Raw genomic sequence first — 21,063 nt, 5'->3', positions numbered from 1 at the left:
AAAATTATGTAAAAACAAGTTAATTTTTAGGTGATGAGTCTTGTTGAAAGTGGAAAGAGTTTAGTTTTGACTAGAAATGAGACATTTTGACAAGAAATAAGACAAATATTCTTGGAAAGATTTTTGAGTTTTTGCAGTGTGACCACTTAACAGACTCTGGTTGAATTATCTGTGTTGAAACTGAACTCTCCTTTAAAAACAAAGACTTTAGAACCAGGTGTCCATCAGTCAGCAGGCACGCTGCATTTAGGTTCTGTGGGAAAACCCAATGTCAACCGCAAAACTCGGTCAGATTTTCCCACAGGACCTGAAGGCAGCAGCTTCTGTTTGGATAACTATTTTCTGAGTCCGACACTTAACACTGCAAAAATTCAAAATCTTACCAAGAATATTTGTCTTATTTCTAGTCAAAATGTCGTTTCTAGTCTAAATAAATCTCATTATACTTAAAATAAGACTCATCACATTTAAAAAGTAGCTTGTTTTCAGACACTTTTTTACTTTTTTCAAGCAAATTTTCCACTTTAAATGAGTAGAAAAATCTGATAGTGGATCAAGTTTTTCTTTCTTATTACAACCACAATTTTCAATTTTCTACTTATTTCAATTGAAAATTAGTTTGAAACAAGTAAAAATGATCTAAAAACAAGTTAATTTGTAGGTGATGAGTCTTATTTTAAGTGGAAAGAGATTCGTTTTGACTAAAATTGAGACATTTTGACAAGAAAGAAGACAAATAAATATTCTTGTAAAGATGTAGAGTTTTTGCGGTGTAGTTAGTGGAGCGAGGAGGACGAAGCCGTCTCTGATTGGTGGAGGCCTGAGGGCTGCTGGGCGGAGCTCGAGCCCGATCCCCCGAGGTTTCCTCCTCCGCCGCTCATGAGGCTCATGGGCGCGGGCGGGCGGGGGTTGAGGCGCGGCGGCAGCGGGTTGGAGGGGCGGATGAGGGGCGGCGGCTGCTGCAGCGTGGGCCGCGGCTGCAGGAATCGAGCCTGCTGCTGCAGCGGCGGCGGCTGGCGGTGCAAGGACGGCGTGGCCGGGAGCGACGGCCGCAGGAGGGGGGGGGGCTGGTGGAGCGAGGAGGAGGCGGAGGAGGAGGCGGAGGAGGAGGCGCCGGGCGTCACCACAGTCTGAGCTGATGAAGACGAGGCAGCAGGAGAAGCCCCCGAGGAGGTCACCTGACCCTGCAGAGAGGAGAGGGGGCGGGGCCAAAGTTACCTCACATTGTGCACTGCAAAAACCCCAAATCTTTCCAAGAATATTTGTCTTATTTCTTGTCAAAATGTCTCATTTCTAGTCAAAACTAATCTCTTTCCACTTAAAATAAGACTCATTAACTAAAAATAAACTTGTTTTTAGATCATTTTCACTTGTTTCAAACTAATTTTCACTTGAAATAAGTAGAAAAATCTGCCAGTGAAAGCAAGTTTGTTGTGTTTGTAATAAGAAAGAAAAACTTGCCCCATTATCACATTATTTCTAGTGAAAATCTGCTTGAAAGAAGTCAAAAGTGTCTGAAAACAAGCTGCTTTTTAATGTGATGAGTCTTATTTTAAGTAGAATGAGATTTGTTTTGACTAGAAACAAGACAAATATTCTTGGTAAGATTTTGAGTTTTTGCAGTGTGTTTTTGTAAATTTAGCTAAATCCTAAATTAAAGGATAATTACCGTTTTTTTACAATCTGGACTAGGGATGTCACGATTACTTGTTTTCACAATTAATCGTGGCAATAAACGCCACAATTAATTTATCGTAAAGATTCCTAAATACCGTCAAAAAGATGATGTTGGAACCTTATTGGTGCTCCAAAATAAAGGTGAATGCTCAGATAACTGGTCCATTTATCTAACATTAACATTGAAATGTTGGGAATTTAAATGTTAGCGTGTCATTTTTAATTTAAAAAAAAAGCAAAACAAAACAAAAAATGATTAAAATAAACGCAAACATTTGGTATAAATGACAATTTATGACCTGAATATTTCAAACGCTTCCCCCTGTGGATTAAGAATTGGTCATATATTAAAAGATACTTTTATATATAATATAATAATATAATATTTTGTGTTAACAACAAGTAATGTAATTATATTTTGACTATATTTGATTTTACACATTCATAGTGTTTTGAAATTAATTAATGCATTATAATCGTGGTCATCGTAATACCGTGATTATTTCTCTGACAATAATTATACCAAGAAAATGTATAATCATGACATCACTAGTCTGGACCTTATTTCTATCATAAATCCGATCATTTCCTCCCCCAGATAACTTTGGTGTCATTACAAGTGGTTGTGATGAAATGAGCTCCAGCCGAGAGGCGCGTATATCCGTATAATGGAGTCTACAGGGCAGCAGAATGCAGCCTCTAAATAACACATTATCTGCAGAGAAACTCCTTCATTTCACCAATATTTAGTTCTGATAGGCTAGTGCTATTCCCCTCTGAGTCCGGGGTTAGCTGTTATCAACATCCGGGGTCTGTAGGTTGACCTACTGACCTCTGACCTGGATGATGTCATCTCTGAGCGCCGCGCGGCTCATTCTGATAATAATCATTCTGCTTCGGCATTCGGGTCCATTTTTATCTCAACTAGCCGGAGCTTTAGTGAGTCCAGGTTGAGGAGAGGAAGCCTGTGGAAGCTGAACTTCATCCAGCTGCTCATTTTGTTCTGACAAGTCAGAAACACGCAGAAACCAACCGTAGCATTAGCGGTAGCAACAAGCTCAGAGATGACATCATCCAGGTCAGAGGTCAGTAGGTCAACCTACAGACCCCGGATGTTGATAACAGCTAACCCCGGACTCAGAGGGGAATAGCACTAGCCTATCAGAACTAAATATTGGTGAAATGAAGGAGTTTCTCTGCAGATAATGTGTTATTTAGAGGCTGCATTCTGCTGCCCTGTAGACTCCATTATATTATATATATTATTTCGTTGGAACGACTTGTGGGACAATGACAAGGAGCATGAGCAAGCAAAACTGTAAAATTCGAAGGTGCAGGACAACATTCGGTCAATCATCACTGTCAATACAGCATTTTACTAATGTTTAATGTATTTAATTTGTGCAATTTCTTGATCTAAATTTTGTAGCTGTGTTTATTTATTCATGATACATATTCACTGTATTTGTATTATTGCACTTATTGTATTCAGTATCTCTTATCCTTCTTTAGCCTGACCAGGGACAAAGACTGCAAATTAGCTGAAGCTAGACGTCTTGTATGCATCGCATGTTTCATTCTTTGTGGCAACGTTGTATGTATCGTCCCTGTTAAATAAACATTAAAATAAAATAAAAAATTACACCAAAGTTATCTGGGGGAGGAAATTATCGGATTTTATGATAGAAATAAGGTCCAGATTGTAAAACGTAATCATCCTTTAACACATCAGTGACCTCATCACACAACGAGCTGCTGAAAGGAGATAAATAAACGTCTGTCTCACCTCTTCGTCTTCCTCGTCGGTGCTCTTCCCTGACGGAGTGGTGCAGCTGTTCTTCCCCTCCTCTCCAGAGGTGGCGCTGTCCCCGTTGGGGGCGCGTGTCCCCTGCTCGGCCTCCCACTCCTGCAGCACCTCCTCCAGGTTGAACCGCCGCCGGTAGTTCACGAAGAAGTTCTTCACCTGGCCCACCGTCTTGTTGCCTATGACGTCGGCGATGGCCTGGAAGTCCTTCCCGTACTTCCTGACTCCTGGTGAGGAAACCACAAGGTCGTTTACGGTTTCATTCAATCAATGATCATCACCTCTTTAAATTCATCACAAACACTAATGTGCTTCAAATCCAGAGAACATCTTCATCAGTTCACCTCCCAACACAACAGGAAGTGTTTCTATTACTACTAATCACTAGGGCTGGGACGATTCGCTTTTCTCCTGATTCGATTCTTCTACGATTTTTTGGATGGCGATTCGATTTAAATTGTGATTCTACGACATTGCAGATTCTCTTGATTTTTAGTCTTTAGCATTTTTAACATTTATCTGCACACAAATACTGTAGGAGCCTAGAAATTAACATACTCCATTATAAAGTGAACTTAAACCCTTTTCAAAACCTGGACTCTCTGGATGTAAAAAAGACGAACAAATGCACATTGCACAATATTTAAAAAAAATTCCCCCCAAAATTTCAGATTTTTGGAAAAAAAAAATCGATTTAAAAATCGTCAAAAAAGATATTGTGTTTGGTGTGAACGCCCCATAAAGGCTAATGCTAAGCTAACATGATCAGTTGTAATAAACCAAACAAACTCAGCTTATTGTCAAACAGGAAGCTGTCTGCACAACTTCTAAAGTCAAGAAGAACAGCCCAGAAACACTTCAAACGTCAAACTGAAGTTGTTGTTTTCTGAAATTGTAGCACGTATGTGAGTCTTTGTGTGTGTTTCATTAAGCTGTAGTGCACTGAGCCTTCAGGGCTGCCGTAGCTTTCAGATCCGTGCACCTCCCGAGACTTTTCCCCCTGTTGTGAATTCAAACAGTGACGTTACCTTGAACGGCCAGGAGCTGCTCGTCCGTGGTCCAACGGGCGTTCACCTTCTGGTTACACTGCAGACACACAACATCCATTTGTATCCACTTGACAACTGTCCTCCTACTGTTTAAACCAGCTTTGTGTCTTTTACTGTGAAGGACGAGGATCAGGTGTGTGGTGTTTGTACCTCCGGCAGCCGGAACTCCTCGACCCCCGACTCCAACATGTGCTTCAGTCCACTGTTCATCTGTTTGGCGTTCTGGACCTGGCAACAAACAGATGGATTCACTCAGCTGGAGACTCAGAGCTGCTGCACTGCAAAAACTAAATCTTAAAAAGAATATTTGTCTTATTTCTAGTCAAAACAAATCTAATTCTACTTAAAATAAGACTCATCACATAAAAAGCAGCTTGTTTTTAGACACTTTTTACTTCTTTCAAGCAGATTTTCACTTGAAATAAGTAGAAAAATTTGATAGTGGAACAAGTTTTTCTTTCTTATTACAAGCACAAAAAACTTACTTTCACTGGCAGATTTTTCTACTTATTTCAAGTGAAAATACGTTTGAAATAAATGAAAATGATCTAAAAACAAGTAAATTTTTGGGTGATGAGTCTTACGTAAGGGGAAAGAGATTAGTTTTGACTAGAAATGAGACATTTTGACAAGAAATAAGACAAATATTCTTGGAAAGATGTAGAGTTTTTGCAGTGTGGAGCCCGTGCAGCTGTCACCACCAGGTGGCAGCAGAGCCCCGACATCAGGCAGGACTACTTATTTTTTTTTTGTTTTTTTCTACTTTTTTTGTTTGGAAAAGGCATTTGCAAACAAAATACAAAATTAGTATTTTCCATTTTTCTTTCTTTCCTGCATATGGGTGAACAACAACAAGAGTCTGCAAGTCTGTTTGCGTGGTAAAGGACAGTCCTCTGGGCGCTGCATGAGCCTCCAGTAGGGATGTCACAATTACTTGTTTTCACAATTAAAGGGATAGTATCATTTTTTTTAAAGTGGGGTTGTATGATCTACAAATAGCCCCTAAGTACTTTAATTGCAGTAGAAGACTCTCTGCACTCCTCCCGTTAGCAACGCAAGCCCATAATAGCCCTGCCCAGAGATTTACAACATACAGTGTTGTGAACAGACCCAAAGAAACGGCCTATTTTCACGGCCTAAAAGAGGTTTTACCTTGGTTAGGTCCAAATAAAAACTGTGTTTTTCCTGCACTTTGAAGGGCTGGAAAAAATTATATTATAGTGAACAATGGAACTGTGTATTTTTTTCAGGTAAAACCTCTTTTAGGCCGTGAAAATAGGCCGTTTCTTTGGGTCTGTTCACAACACTGTATGTTGTAAATCTCTGGGCAGGGCTATTATGGGCTGGCGTTGCTAACGGGAGGTCAATGGGCCTCATTCACGAACCGTTCTTAAGAACAAATTTGTTCTTAAGTCCTACTTATGAAGTTTTTACGAAGATTGTGGCATTCATGAATGTTTTCTTATCCAGAATTTGTTCTTAACTAAGAACAAAATCTACGAACAGTCAGGAGTATACTTACGCACTTTTAGGTGCTGAGACTTCTGCAAAAATAACCGATTATAGCGTTTTCTTTTGTTCTGCAGTTGTATGACATTATATGATTTGAATAAGAATTATTTTCTTATCTTTTATGATGTTTTTAATAATCATATATATTAATAATAATAATTGACAAATCATTGCAGTCTCTTAAAAAACATTATAGACACTTAATTCATATCAGTTTTGTTGTGTGCAACATACAGCTGCCGATATGATTTTTTTTCCCCTAATTGCGGGCTGCAACAGTACACTTACTGTAAGTGTTCACACTACACACAACAGTTTTTTTTTTTTTCATATGTGATATGATGATATTTATGATGGCACATGTGAGAGTGTGGTCTCTCTGATAACAACCGAAGAGCTGCATCTACTGCTGACGCTACTAAATATAGCCTAAATATAAATATAAAAATATAAACTAAATATAAGCATTTGTTTGTTTCTTTGTTTCATTCCTGCCGCAGTAGCGCCACTTCACTACTTAAGTTCTTTTTACGTTTGGAGTCTGGTGCTCCCTCCCAGATTTTCATTTGAGCATTTCAACTTTCTTTCTCACTTCACCTTCTCTGCTCAGTGCCTGTGGGTGCTGTGTGCACACGGCCCTGCAGTCTCATGCCCTTTTACGGGCATTGATGGGGCGGTTACCTATGCTGATCCTATGTTAATTAGACTCACCTGGCACACGCCCTCAACTTACGAGGAGATGGCATAAGAACACAGCTGTGAACAATTCTGAGGCTTACAAACGCGTTGATGAATCTGACGTAGGGTTTTCTTAAGGAACTTCTTAAGAACAATTTAAGAAATAATCTAAGAAGATTCTTAAGAAGATATTGGTGAATGAGGCCCAATGATACTATCCCTTTAACACTCCACTTGAATCATTCCCATTCTGCCGGTGAAGGTTTTGTGGTCTGTTGTGATGATTGGTGCTGTGCTGTGTTGAGGAAGAGGAGGAAGAGGAGGAAGAGGAGGAGGAGGAGGAAGAGGAGGAAGAGGAGGAAGAGGAGGAAGAGGAGGATGTCTCACCTGTCTCTTGAGCGACACCAGCTCCATGTCCAGCTGGCGCAGCAGCGTGTTGGCGGCGGCGGCGCTGCAGGACACGGCCACCACGTCCTCCTGGGTCAGGAACATGCCTTTGGGGGGGCGGCAGCGGGAACGCTGGTGGTGCCGGTGCTGCAGCGTCTGGTGCTCCCGCCGGCCCAGAGCCACTTTAGAGCCCGGCACCGGGGGCTCCACCTGGGTCTGACAGGAGGACGTATATAGTGTTCATTAGTTTTTTATTTTTATTGAGTTTTTCAGTTTGCTTTTTTATTTCAGTTCAGTTTCAGTTAGTTCAACAAGATAGTTATTACATAGTAACCAGATAGTTATAGTGATTGGTTTAATGAATCCTGTTCCTTAGTACTGTGTATTGCTGATGCACTAAGAACTGATTATATTATGAGCACTAACTACCTTGTGCCACTGCAAACGTGTGTTATGGCCTCACAAAATGTATATTTATTCATGTGAATTGAATGTGTCTTTGGTCTTTTGGTGCAAATGTGTGTTATTGTCTTACGTGCCTTAAGTGATGAATCAGTTTTATTTCGTTTTTATTGCTGAGGAATTGACAAGTTTTTATTTAGTGTTTGTTAGTTGTAGGTAGGGTTGCAAAATTCCAGGAATTTTCAAAGTTGGAAACTTTCCATGGGAATTAACGGGAATATGTGGGAATAAACTGGAAAAAATATGAAATTTACTAAACTGAAGGTTGGCCCTTAACAGGGAACTTAAATATAGTTGGGGGAAATATATTGTAGCATAATCTTGGCTAAAACAACCAGATTTAATCCAATATAGTGAGTAATATTTTATTCACCAATGCATTCATGTTTTTGTTGTTCAGTAAAAGAATTGATTGTTCATACAAGAATTAAAACTTGATAAAGTTCTACTCACAAATAAATCTGTAGAAATGTCCTGTTTTTTAATTGTATTATTGTGCATGGATGTCTGCGTATGACAAAACTAAATATTTACATTTATGTTTGGATATGATACAGTTTGTTTAGATTAATGACCCCCAATTTCCAGTTAATTCCCATAAATTCCCAATAATTCCCATGGAAAGCTAGTTTTAGTTTTAGTGAACTATAATAACCTGACGCTGACGGTCGGGGGTCACGTACCTCCTTCTTAGCTTCCTTGTTGGGGTCGTAGTCGCTGTCATTGGCCTCGATGGGATTGGCTTCCTCCATCTCCTCGTCGCTACGGCAACAACAACATCCACAACAACAAACGACAGTGATTAACCTGGTTTCAGACTGGACTCCGTGGAACAAGTGACCACTGTTCTTGGTCTTGGATAATAACATTTCATGCTTTAAGAAGAAGGAAGGATAAATCAGCATGGCCTGGCCTAGCTTATATTCAAGTGCGGCCTAGATATGTATTTTCTTTAAAAATGTAGCTGGTGCGGCTTATACAGGTGAGTCTATAGTCCGGAAAGTAGTAAATTGTCCATGATGTTGAGTGTCAACTGTTGGATACATTCATTCTTATGGCGTAATCTCACGGCGCACCACTCCTCCTCTCCCAATAATCGCAAAACAATAATAAATGGAAACGGTCATAAATTCGCATTTGCTTTTTGCGCATTTTCACAAAATCCGCTTTTAAATTCGATACGACTTGGATGGAAACCAAACTAATGTCGGCTGCAGTGCCTTTCTTTGTTTTTGTCTTTACAACTGTCTTTTGTCTTTGTGTTGTAGTGTTCTCGTAGTCTAGAGTGTCTATGTCAGTGTATTTTGTCTTGTGTTGAGATGTTTGTGTGTACTGTGTGTGTGTATGTAATGTATTTTAATGGGTGTGAATATGTACGTCAATGTATTAATGAAATTATGTATTGTATTATCATTTCAGTGATCAAGACCCCAGGGAGAGAAGCAGCTACTGGGAGTCTTTAATAAACATAAACATAAACTCCTGACGTGGCGTGTGTGTCTGGTACCTGTCGTCATGGTTACTCCGGCTGGCCAGCTTCCGGGCCTGCCGGTCCATCAGGCTGGTTCTGGACCGGGTCTTCTTCCACGAGTAGTAGTACTTCACCAGGCTGGAGATGGACTTGTCCGGTAACTGAACACAGCACGGGGAGAAAAAAAATCAACACTTTTTGTAGAAACGAGAGTTAAAGACACGTGTTGCAATAACTAATGATCCCTCAAAATAAAAGCCTTTAGTTTACAGGCCGTTAATAACAGGATAATGTCAAGAAATAGCCTAGAAATAACAATTAATTACGTGATAATATCAAGAAATAGCCAAGAAATAACAATTAATTGCGTAATAATGCCTAGAAATAACAAATAATTGCGTAATAATGTCAAGAAATAGCCTAGAAATAACAATTAATTACGTGATAATGTCAAGAAATAGCCAAGAAATAACAAATAATTGCGTAATAATGTCAAGAAATAGCCAAGAAATAACAATTAATTGCGTGATAATGTCAAGAAATAGCCTAGAAATAACAAATAATTGCGTAATAATGTCAAGAAATAGCCAAGAAATAACAATTAATTGCGTAATAATGCCTAGAAATAACAATTAATTACATGATAATGTCAAGAAATAGCCTAGAAATAACAATTAATTGCGTAATAATGTCAAGAAATAACAATTAATTATGTGATAATGTCAACAAATAGCCTAGAAATAACAGTCAGTGTCATCATAATGTCATGTTTTTCATAAAGGCAAAAGATTACACGTACTTTTCACCCTTTGAATTTTTTGGGAAAGGCCAGAATGTTTCTCCACCGAGTCCTTGAAATCAAAATGTATTTCTTCGCTATATTTCTCAACATTACTATGAAATTGATCGTTATTGCGAAGCTATTTCTAGACATTATGACATAATTAATTGTCATTTCTAGGCTATTTCTTGACATTATTACACAATTAATTGTTATTTCTAGGACATTTCTTGACATTATTACGCAATTAATTGTTATTTCTAGGCTATTTCTTGACATTATCCTGTTATTGACGGCCTGTAAATTAAAGGGTTACCAAAGTCTTCAATGTCTTAAGGATGTCAAAGCTGAGAAGAATAAAAAGCTCAATGTCCTGAAGTTTCACAGTAAAGTATCAGGGTACAAGTAGTCAGTCAGAGTGTTTGTGTGTAGTACTGTGTGTAGTACTGTGTGTACTGTGTGTAGTACAGTGTGTAGTACTGTGTAGTACTGGTACCATCTGCTGGATGCGGTGGAAGCTCTTCCCGTGGAAGCTGAAGGCCTGTTCAAACAGAACCTTGTCCTCCACCGTCCACTCGTCGGGGAACGGGGTGAAGTTGGGAAGATCGGCCAGAGACTTCTCGATGTTGTGTTTGTGCCAGAAGAGCATTCCCAGAGCCTACACACACACACACACACACACACACACACACACACACACACACACACACACACACACACACACACACACACACACACACACACACACACAAACCTTTAAAAACCTGTGGGTAAGTTAATTAGCGATGGTCTTTTCCCCCGGGATGACGACGGAGGTTGGCCGGCTGACCAGCTCTCAGGACGGGTGGTGTCTCTGTGTCGAGCCGTTGATCTTAATTGTTTGAATTAAATAAACATAATCTAAAGACATATTTATTTTTGGAAGTTTTTGGCAACATTGTACTATTACGGTTCATCATCTACTGTATTAGAAACAGCAGTCTCTGTAGACTTTCACCTTCACTGGCCTCATCCTCATTCACATTCTCATCCTCATCTTCCTCATCATCATCATAATAGCCTGATGTTTACTTTACTGCATCCAAAATCTAATTTATTAAGGATAAAAAACAAAATTATGATGAATTATATGTTTTTGAACATTATATTTACACCTGAACACACACTACCATAGTCTCATAATGCTATATTGATTCCATAATGGTCCACTGTCGCCTCAAGGCAACACTGCAATTTTCTATAATGGTACGTTGTTGCATTTTAACAAGTTTCCATTATTTAATAAGTAAATAAATTGCATGGAACTATTAAAAATTAAACTTGACTAATCTATTAGTGTAAATATATTTTTTTCCAGATGAAAAAGGGCCAGGAAGTTACTGTATGTTTTCAGACCGTTCTAGTGGAGCAAAATCTGCAAAAAAGGGTTTCAGTGGCTTCTTGAAAGTCATGTGATAAATTAAAGCATTGTTATTGGTTCTCTAAGGTCTCTTCTCTTTTTTAAAGTATTACAGCATTAAATGGGATGAATTGTGGAGATGTGACAGGCCAAAAAGTGGTACGTTGTTGGTATGTTGGTACCATAGAGGGTTAAAAAAATATGGCGGCGTCACTTTAAAGGGATAGTTCAACATTTTGGCAAATTGGCCCATTGCCATAATCCTTATAGTCATAGCAGTTGGTTCGTTACCTTTAATTGTCGGTGCAAGCTATTTTTAGAACGGCGGAGCAGAGCCGTGAGCTGCTCAGAGCTACGCTACGGAGGCTCATTATGGGATTTCTTGGTTTCCCTCATCAAACTCATCAAATACACAATCCAACAACTCCACAACGCTCTGGTGGACAAGTTGTGAGCTGCACATTCACCACGCTATGAGATAATAACACAACGTTACCACACAGAGTTGTTTTAGAGGGAAATTCATGCAAAACCACTGATGCGCGTTGCCTTCAGGGACAGTTTTTCATCAACAGTCTCTGTATTTCCCTCTAAAACAACTCTGTGTGGTAACGTTGTGTTATTATCTCATAGCGTGGTGAATGTGCAGATCACAACTTGTCCACCAGAGCATTGTGGAGTTGTTGGATTGTGTATTTATTCACGGCTCTGCTCCGCCGTTCTAAAAATAGCTTGCACCGACAATTAAAGGTAACGAACCTGCTGCTATGACTATAGGGATTATGACAATGGGCCGATTTGACTAAATGTTGAACTATCCCTTTAAGACTTGGCGGCTCTCACCTGCTCCACGTTGTAGCCGTGCTTCTCCTTGGCGATGGCGATGTACTCGTCCACTGTGGAGGGAAACACACAGCGTCAGACCGGACCGACCGTCGTCATGACAACCTGAGGACGGGGACGGGGTTGGACTTACGTTTGGAGTCGATGATGCTGTGGTACGGAGACCAGACCAGCATCCCGCCGCTGTCCTTGTCCGTGTACTTGGTGTTGCCTAGGGCGACCACAAACACACCACGGGTCAGTGAGAGAAGCTGCTGCTGCTGTGGTGCATTATGGGACATTTTTTACTTCTATTCATTTTCTTGGTGAAATCTCCGTCCTGGTCTTAAGTTTTAATAATTATCAGCCTGGTTTTATTGATTTCTGATCACTGAATTTGATACATTGATCATTTTTTCAATAAACACATGATTGACTCATTGACACATTTTAATTTTCTGTAACTTTTTGTCGTTGTAAAGAAACAAAAACATTTGAAGTGATCTTAAATGTTACGTATTTATGACATACAGCTCTGGAAAAAATGAAGAGAGCACTCCCAGAATGATCAGTTTCTCTGGTTTTACTATTTATAGGTATTAAATTAAATGTTTTTTGTTTTATTCTATCAACTACCGACAACATTTCTCCCAAAATTGAAATAAAAATATTGTCATTTAGAGCTTTTATTGGCTGAAAATGACTAAACTAGTCTAAATAACAAAAATATCAAGTCTTTTCAGACCTTGAATAATAATAATAATGCAAAGAAAACATGTTGATATTTATTCCTAAACAACACAGCAAGAATATTTGAACTCAGGAAGAGTTTATAAATCAGTTTTTGTGGGATAATGTCGATGTTTTTTTTTTGGTGTTTAAAAAAGAAAAGAAAAGAGAAGAATGACTGTCAAGTCTGTCATACATGGAGAGATGCTTTTAAGAAACATTTGTGAAAGTGCTCTCTTATGTTTTTCCAGAGCTGTATATATAGTCTATGAAATTATATTTTTTATTACCATTATTTTTAAATGATTGTGGTCTGTTTACACTGTAGGCTCCTCTCTGGCCTATAAACCTACATTACAATGCGTTGTAAAGCATTTATTACATGTCAATATGCTGATGTTTCAGTTTAGTGTTATAATCGAATCACAAATGTGTCACGCGGCTTCAACATGTGATTTATTATATAAATATAAATATAAAGGACTGAACTGAACCAACAGCCAATTAAACGGATGCGTCACTGTTGTTGCATCACCTTAGTTTCCCTCTGTTCAGCTCTGATTTTACTGTCTCAGGTGAGTTAGTACCTGTTGACAGGTGAGACGCAGTAAAGTGTGTAGTTACACCGTTTGTCCAGCAGGAGGAAAAAACATTCAGCACAAACACTGAAGACTGTTGGTTTAAAGACAAACTAACTGAACTCCTGTAGGAAAAACTGTTTTTAAATATCAGAGAAGCAGCTACTTAAAGTTTTAGATCCTATCTATCTATCTATCTATCTATCTATCTATCTATCTATCTATCTATCTATCTATCTATCTATCTATCTATCTATCTATCTATCTATCTATCTATCTATCTATCTTATAAATACAGTAACATTCAAACTGATCGATTAGGAAAACGGTCTGGTCCAATAATCTCCATAGAAACTGTGATGTATTACAGCAATGCCGTATTCCTTATTACTGTTTGACCTGGTAGGCTTGCCGTACTGGAGTAGTGGTCTGCGCATGCCCAGTAAGGCTTCTGTAAAATACTCACGTGCTACCTGTGTTGTACTGGTTACCCCGAACTGCATAGTAAAAGCTACTAAACGTGTGCAGCTGCCTTCGTTATTGGAATAATACACCACATAATTGGCGACGAGATAAACTGGACGAGGTAAATGGCGACCTTTGCAAGACCGGACGAGTTCAAGCCTGAAATTGAGCCATGGTCTGCCTACGTGGAGCGCATGGAGCTCTTTTTCGAAGCACACGATGTTGCAGACGACAAACAAGTGGCGACTCTGTTGAGCACAATGGGGGCTTCTGCCTACGGACTTTTGCGCAATCTGGTCCAGCCAGAAAAGCCAAAGGATAAAAGTTTTCAGCAGATTGTGACCGTTCTGCGGGGATATTACGAGCCTAAACCGTTGGTCATCGCGGAGCGCTTCAGGTTTCGTAGGTGTGTCCAGAAAAGTAATGAGTCGGCTTCTCAGTTCGCGGCGGAGCTACAACAGTTAGCCGCAAAATGTGACTTTGGAGACCGGTTGGATGAATCCCTACGAGACGGTTTCGTCAGCGGGATTAATAATGAAGCGTGCCAGCGGAAATTGCTCTCAGAGGACGGACTTACTTTTGCAAAAGCCCTGGAACTCGCAATGAACATGGAAACAGCTCAACGAGATGTGCAGCAGCTGAGGAAGGGAGACGGCGCTACCGTTTCTGTTAACAAGGTAAACGGGAAACAGAGACACTCACCTTCAGCACAAAAAGAGTGCTATAGATGCAAAGGCAAAAATCATAGCGCTAGTGACTGCTACTTTAAGGACAGTAGATGCCATAAGTGTAATAAAGTGGGGCATATCCAAAAAGCGTGTAGGGCCGGCGGTCCCACGCATGAGAAGAGAGGAGCGCAGAAGAGGCGCACACAAAAAGTCACCACAGGCTATGTCCATGCAGAAGGGGCAGAAGTGGATATGTTCCCAGTGCTTTGTGCAGGTGACACAGACAGGCGGCCATTCAGCGTTGACTTTGAAGTAAATGCGGTTCATGTACTGATGGAAATAGACACGGGAGCCGCTGTCAGCATTATCTCAGAGACTGTGTACGAAAGATCATTCTCACACATACCGCTAGAGGGCGCGAGTGTCAAGCTAAAAACCTACACAGGTCAGCCCATCCCAGTGAGAGGACAGTTCATGGCTAAAGTGACATATGAAGATCAGACTGCTGACTTGCCACTGGTAGTTGTAAAAGGGAAGGGTCCTTCACTGTGTGGGAGAAACTGGCTTGAACAAATTAAACTCAATTGGAGAATGATTAAAACTGTCAGTGGACATACACAGCCGCCCAGGTCTATTCCTGAGGTGATTGCAAAATACAGTGAAGTTTTCAGAGATGAGCTCGGGACATTAAAGGACGTCAAGGCAACAATCTCTGTCAAGCCTGAGGCAACCCCAAAATTCCACAAAGCACGCCCCCTGCCTTTTGCAATGAAAGAAAAAGTGGAAAAAGAACTGGAAAGGCTGGAGAAAGATGGCATCATCTCCCCTGTAAAGCACAGTGAGTGGGCTGCCCCAGTAGTCCCGGTAACCAAGCGGGACAGCACACTCCGTTTATGCGGCGACTACAAGGTTACTGTGAACCAGGCTACAAACACCGAGATATACCCCCTACCACGCATTGAGGAGGTGCTGGCAACACTTAGTGGTGGGAAGTTGTTCTCAAAAATAGACCTGGCTTCAGCATATCAACAGGTACTACTTGATGAAGACTCCAAGAAATATACAACTGTAAACACTCACAAAGGACTGTTTGTTTACAACCGCCTCTGCTTTGGTGTAAACTCTGCTGTCAGTATCTTCCAGAGAATTATGGAGAACCTGCTGAAGGACCTCAACGTGGTGGTTTATCTGGATGACCTCCTTATAATGGGCAGAGACGAAGCAGAGCACCTCATGAACTTGGACAGAGTTCTACAGCGTCTCCAGGAGAACGGGTTGAGGGTGAAAGAGTCCAAGTGTGAATTCGGCAAGACTCAGATTGAATATCTGGGTCATGTGCTGGATGAAAAAGGTGTGTACCCGTCCCAAGACAAGGTGAGAGCCATACATGATGCACCAGCACCCACAAGCGTCAAAGAGTTAAGAGCTTTCCTGGGGCTGGTAAACTATTATGGACGTTTTGTGCCGCAGCAGAGCACAGTGCTTGCACCGCTCTACAGCCTGCTAAAAGATGAAACCACCTGGAGATGGAGCAAGGCTGAACAAGATTCCTTCAACAAGTGTAAACAACTTTTGACAAGTGACAAAGTGTTAATGCACTACGATCCTCACCTGCCGCTAACTCTCGCATGTGATGCTTCTGCTTATGGGATCGGAGCGGTAATTCAGCACACAACGCCAGATGGAAAAGAGCATCCAGTGGCCTATGCTTCACGGTCTCTCTCCCCAGCAGAGAAGAAATATTCACAAATCGAGAAGGAGGCTCTGAGCTTGGTGTTTGGTGTGAAAAAGTTCCACCAATACCTGTGGGGACGGCAGTTTAACCTAATTACAGACCACAGACCTCTGCTAACACTGTTCGGAGAGCATAAGGGACTTCCAACAATGGCGGCAGCACGTATCCAGAGGTGGGCCATCATATTATCTGCATATGATTACCACATACTGTACCGCCAGTCTGAAAAGCATGCCAACGCAGATGGATTATCACGTGTTCCGCTGCCTGAGACCAAGGATGCCGGAACAGAGACAGTGTCCGCATACATTGATGCACTGGTGTGTGAGCACCTGGAGGGGGCACCACTGAGTGCAAGACGGATCGCCAAGTCAACAAGAAACGACCCAGAGCTTTCAAAGCTGCACAGGTACATCATGGAAGGATGGCCGAAGGAAATACCAGAGGAACTGAAGGTGTTTCACAAAAAGAAAGATGAATTGTCTGTGGAGCAGGGATGCGTCCTGTGGGGGACAAGAGTGATTGCACCTGCAAAACTGAGATCAGCAGTGCTAAAAGAGATCCATGCCGGTCACCCAGGCATCGTGAAGATGAAGACAGTCGCACGGCAATATGTCTGGTGGCCTAAAATCGACATCGACATCGAAAAAGTCTGCAAAGAGTGTGAGACTTGTCAGCTGGATCAACACATGCCACGCCAGGTCCCACTACACCCATGGGAGTTCCCTGGGGGTGTTTGGAAAAGACTTCACATTGACTTTGCGGGCCCGTTCATGGGTAACATGTTCATGATCGTGGTCGACGCGTACTCAAAATGGTTGGAAGTTTACAAAATGACACAAATAACTTCTGCAGCGACCATTACCAGGCTAAAGAGGCTGTTTGCGTCATATGGAGTTCCGGAACAAATAGTCACTGACAATGCAACAACCTTCACATCAGATGAGTTCCAGCAGTTCGTGAAGAGGAATGGAATCCTCCACACAACTGGTGCTCCGAGACACCCAGCTACCAACGGCCTAGCTGAGAGGTATGTTGCAACCTTCAAGGCAGGCATGAAAAAGCTGGCAAAGGAAGACCTGAGCATTGATGATAAAATCTCACACTTCCTGCTTCGGTATCGTACAACTCCTAACAGCACGACTGGCGAGTCACCGGCTGACTTGTTTTTAAAGAGACATGTGCGAACCAGATTGGACTTCCTGAAACCAAGCATCGCAGAAACGGTGAGAAGGAAGCAGTATCGACAGAAGGAACGACACGACAACAAAGCTGCAGAGAGGCAGTTTGACGTGGATGAACAGGTTTATCTGCGCAATACTGCAGGAGAAAGTCCAAGGTGGATTCCAGGAGTAGTAAAGCAGCAGACTGGCCCTGTCTCATACAAGGTGCTAGGTGAAAAAACTGACCACATGTACAGACGTCATGGGGATCAGCTTAGACCTCGCTTCTCTCCAGACACTCCGGAGTCAGCACCTGAGGAGGAGGCCGTCGAGTTGGCTGGGCAGGCAGAGGCTTGTTCAGGAACGGAGCTCCTGGTACCTGAGACCCCAGCATCTGAGCTGCCCAGGCTCCCTGAACCACCTGACCCAGCTACAGTGACTTTGAGGCGCTCACAACGTGCCACACGCTTGCCACAGCGTTACCAGAACTGATCATGGAGATTAGAAGTTCTGAGGACTGTTGAGAAACTGATTGCTGAATTTGAGTTTATTAAAAGTTTATAATTGAGTAACACATTAAGAGCATTCAGTATGGTTAAGTGAACATGTCTATTTTCTATTGTTAACAGTTACAGTGATGATAGTGTTTGCTTATGCACTATAGTGATAAACACTGTTTTGGGGTGTTAGAATATTTTGAGTTAGTTTTGAGCTAAGGGGAAGGAAATGTGATGTATTACAGCAATGCCGTATTCCTTATTACTGTTTGACCTGGTAGGCTTGCCGTACTGGAGTAGTGGTCTGCGCATGCCCAGTAAGGCTTCTGTAAAATACTCACGTGCTACCTGTGTTGTACTGGTTACCCCGAACTGCATAGTAAAAGCTACTAAACGTGTGCAGCTGCCTTCGTTATTGGAATAATACACCACAGAAACGTTGGAAATTAAATGTTTAACAGAACTGACGTGTTGTTGATGAGTTGTTCATGTTGTTTTGATGAATGTTCCTGTCACTTCATGATGAACCGTTACACACAAACTCCATTCATCTTCATTAAGTGAAATTAATTCATGTCTGTAACAAGTTGTGATGAATAAAAACTGACTTTAAACTCTGATTCAGTTTTAATCCACACGTATAAGCTACATAAACACACAACACACTCTACAAACCAACAGCCAAAAAAAAAAAAAAAAAAACCTTTACCGGGCTCGAACTCGGGGATGTTCGCCTGGTAATCGGATCCAACCCGCATCCCCACATCTGGAAAACACACAAACACACACATAAAGACACACATAAAGACAAACACACACACACACAGAGAGAGAGAGAGAGAGAGGGGAGAAAGGTTATAAAGTGTATGTAACGTTCAGGTTCTCAACATCAGCAGCGATCAGCGGCGGCGGAGGTTGTTCGAGGCTATACTCCTCACCGTGTTCGAGCAACACACACACACACACACACACACACACACACACACACACACACACACACACACACACACACACACACACACACACACACACACACACACACATGCAGACACACACACACACGCACACACACACAGACACACACACACACACACACAGGCACACACAGAGAGAGGGGAGAACGGTTATGAAGTGTAACGTTCAGGTTGTAAACACAGACACCCATCCAGCGATCAGCGGACCAGCGGCGGTTGTTCGAGGCTATACTCCTCCTCACCGTGTTCGAGCAACACACACACACATACACACACACAAACACACACATATAGAGACACAAACACACGCACAGACACACACACAGAGAGACACAGAGGGGAGAGAGGTTATGAAGTGTATGTAACGTCCAGGTTGTAAACACAGACACCAGCGGCCAGCGGCGGTTGTTCGAGGCTATACTCCTCACCATGTTCGTGCAACACACACACACACACACACACACACACACACATATATATATACAGACACAGAGAGACACAGAAGGTTATGAAGTGTATGTAACGTTCAGGTTCTCAACACGGACATCAGCGGCGATCAGCGGATCAGCGGCGGTTGTTCGAGGCTATACTCCTCACCGCAACACACACACATACACACATACATACACACACACACACACACACACACACACACACACACACACACACACACACACACACACACACACACACATACAGACACACACAGAGCGGAGGAAGGTTATGAAGTGTAACGTTCAGGTTTATAAACACGGACATCCATCCAGCGACTAGTGGCGGTTGTTCGAGGCTATACCCCCCCCTCCTCCTCCTCCTCCTCTTCCTCACCGTGTTCGTCGTCGCTGCCGCTCTCGTCAGTGAAATGTCCGTTGGAGGCGGTGGACGGACTCTTGGTTCCGTTGGAGCGGCCTTTGCCCAGATACTCCGAGCCCTTGTCCATCATGCCCGGCATCTCTGCGGCGGAGGGACACACAATGTCACCAACACCAACACACAACAGCAGCAGCAGCTTCTCTTCTTTTTTCTTTTTTTCCCTCTCTCTCTCTCTCTGCCGCTGCTGTTCGCTCGCTCGCCGCAGCTCCGTCCGCGTCGCTGTCTTCTCCTCTGCGCGCTCCTCCTCCTCCTCTCTGCCTGTGCGCGCTCCCGCCACCTATAGTCTTCTTCACACAGTCACTTCCGGCTGAAACAGAAACACAAACGACAACAACAAGAGTGTGTCCTCTGAGTTTCGCGGTGGTTTAATGTGTGTAATGTTTCATTAAAGGCGGAGAAGGGGAGGGTGTTTGTTTCCGAGGCTCTATCCTCCGCGGCGGAAGGGTTTTTACGCACCGTGGAGCGGCTGTGCGGCGACTTGCTGCTCTGCTGCTGCGGAGCTTGTTGCAGCGTATCCCTCCGCCGACACAAACTAATAAACTAAAAAAACACACGATGAACACAACAAAACAGAACTTTAACAACAGAAACAGAGAATTTAAACAAATAAAACCGGAAGAGAGTCACACAATGTCACACAAAAACCCACAAATATCAGAGAAACACATTCATAAACACAATATTTTTACAATATGGCTACACATACAACAGGCCTATATATTTATTAAAATATAGTAACATTATATATATATAATAGCCTCTGTGCACCGAAGTAGATGTAACACGGCAGATAATTCACTCTGTTATTGGTCTTTTTCTCCTTGTTTATGAGTCGGTCTGCTGCGCTGAGTGTTGATGACCAGCAGAGGGCGACAGCGTTTCACTCTGACAGCAACAACACAACCTCACCTGAGCACAGAGAGGGGATGTAAAGAGTTAACACCTGCAGGTAGACAAATCTAGATTCATTCACTTTAATCCACTTTTACTCACAGACTGTTTCCTATAACGAGACATTCATAGACTTAAAGAGTCACAGCTTTTATTACATCCCATAGGCCGATATTACAGTGGGTTATTGTGTAGAGAAGAAAAGTGTTATTATGTTCATGTATTAGGCTATGTAACAGGTTATGTTTCACTTAAAGGGATGGTTCAACATTTAGTCAAATTACCCCATCACCATAATCCCTATAGTCATAGCAGTAGGTTCGTTACCTTTAATTGTCGGTGCAAGCTGTTTTTAGAACGGCGGAGCAGAGCCGTGAGCTGCTCAGAGCTACGCTACGGAGGCTCATTATGGGATTTCTTCTTGGTTTCCCTCATCAAACTCATCAAA

General features: G+C 42.0%; 1 protein-coding gene across 1 annotated transcript; it reads right to left on the bottom strand.

Annotated features, from left to right (window-relative positions):
* On the bottom strand, window positions 1-19,804 carry rcor3 (REST corepressor 3). The gene is made up of 12 exons (XM_083970551.1): window positions 19,680-19,804; window positions 18,587-18,643; window positions 12,197-12,274; window positions 12,064-12,116; window positions 10,318-10,479; window positions 9,077-9,201; window positions 8,253-8,331; window positions 7,108-7,323; window positions 4,681-4,758; window positions 4,510-4,567; window positions 3,464-3,708; window positions 1-1,184 (listed from the first exon to the last, which is right to left on the bottom strand). Exons 1-12 carry the CDS (start codon window positions 19,801-19,803, stop codon window positions 777-779), a joined length of 1,683 nt encoding a protein of 560 aa, XP_083826677.1. The 5' UTR covers window position 19,804; the 3' UTR covers window positions 1-776.
* Window positions 19,805-21,063: the final 1,259 nt, after the last annotated feature.

This window comes from Trachurus trachurus (assembly GCF_905171665.1).
Source record: "Trachurus trachurus genome assembly, chromosome: 1".
Lineage (NCBI taxonomy): Eukaryota > Metazoa > Chordata > Actinopteri > Carangiformes > Carangidae > Trachurus > Trachurus trachurus.
The sequence above is the reverse complement of the archived record's forward strand: the minus strand, read 5'-3'. Positions and strand labels throughout refer to the sequence as shown.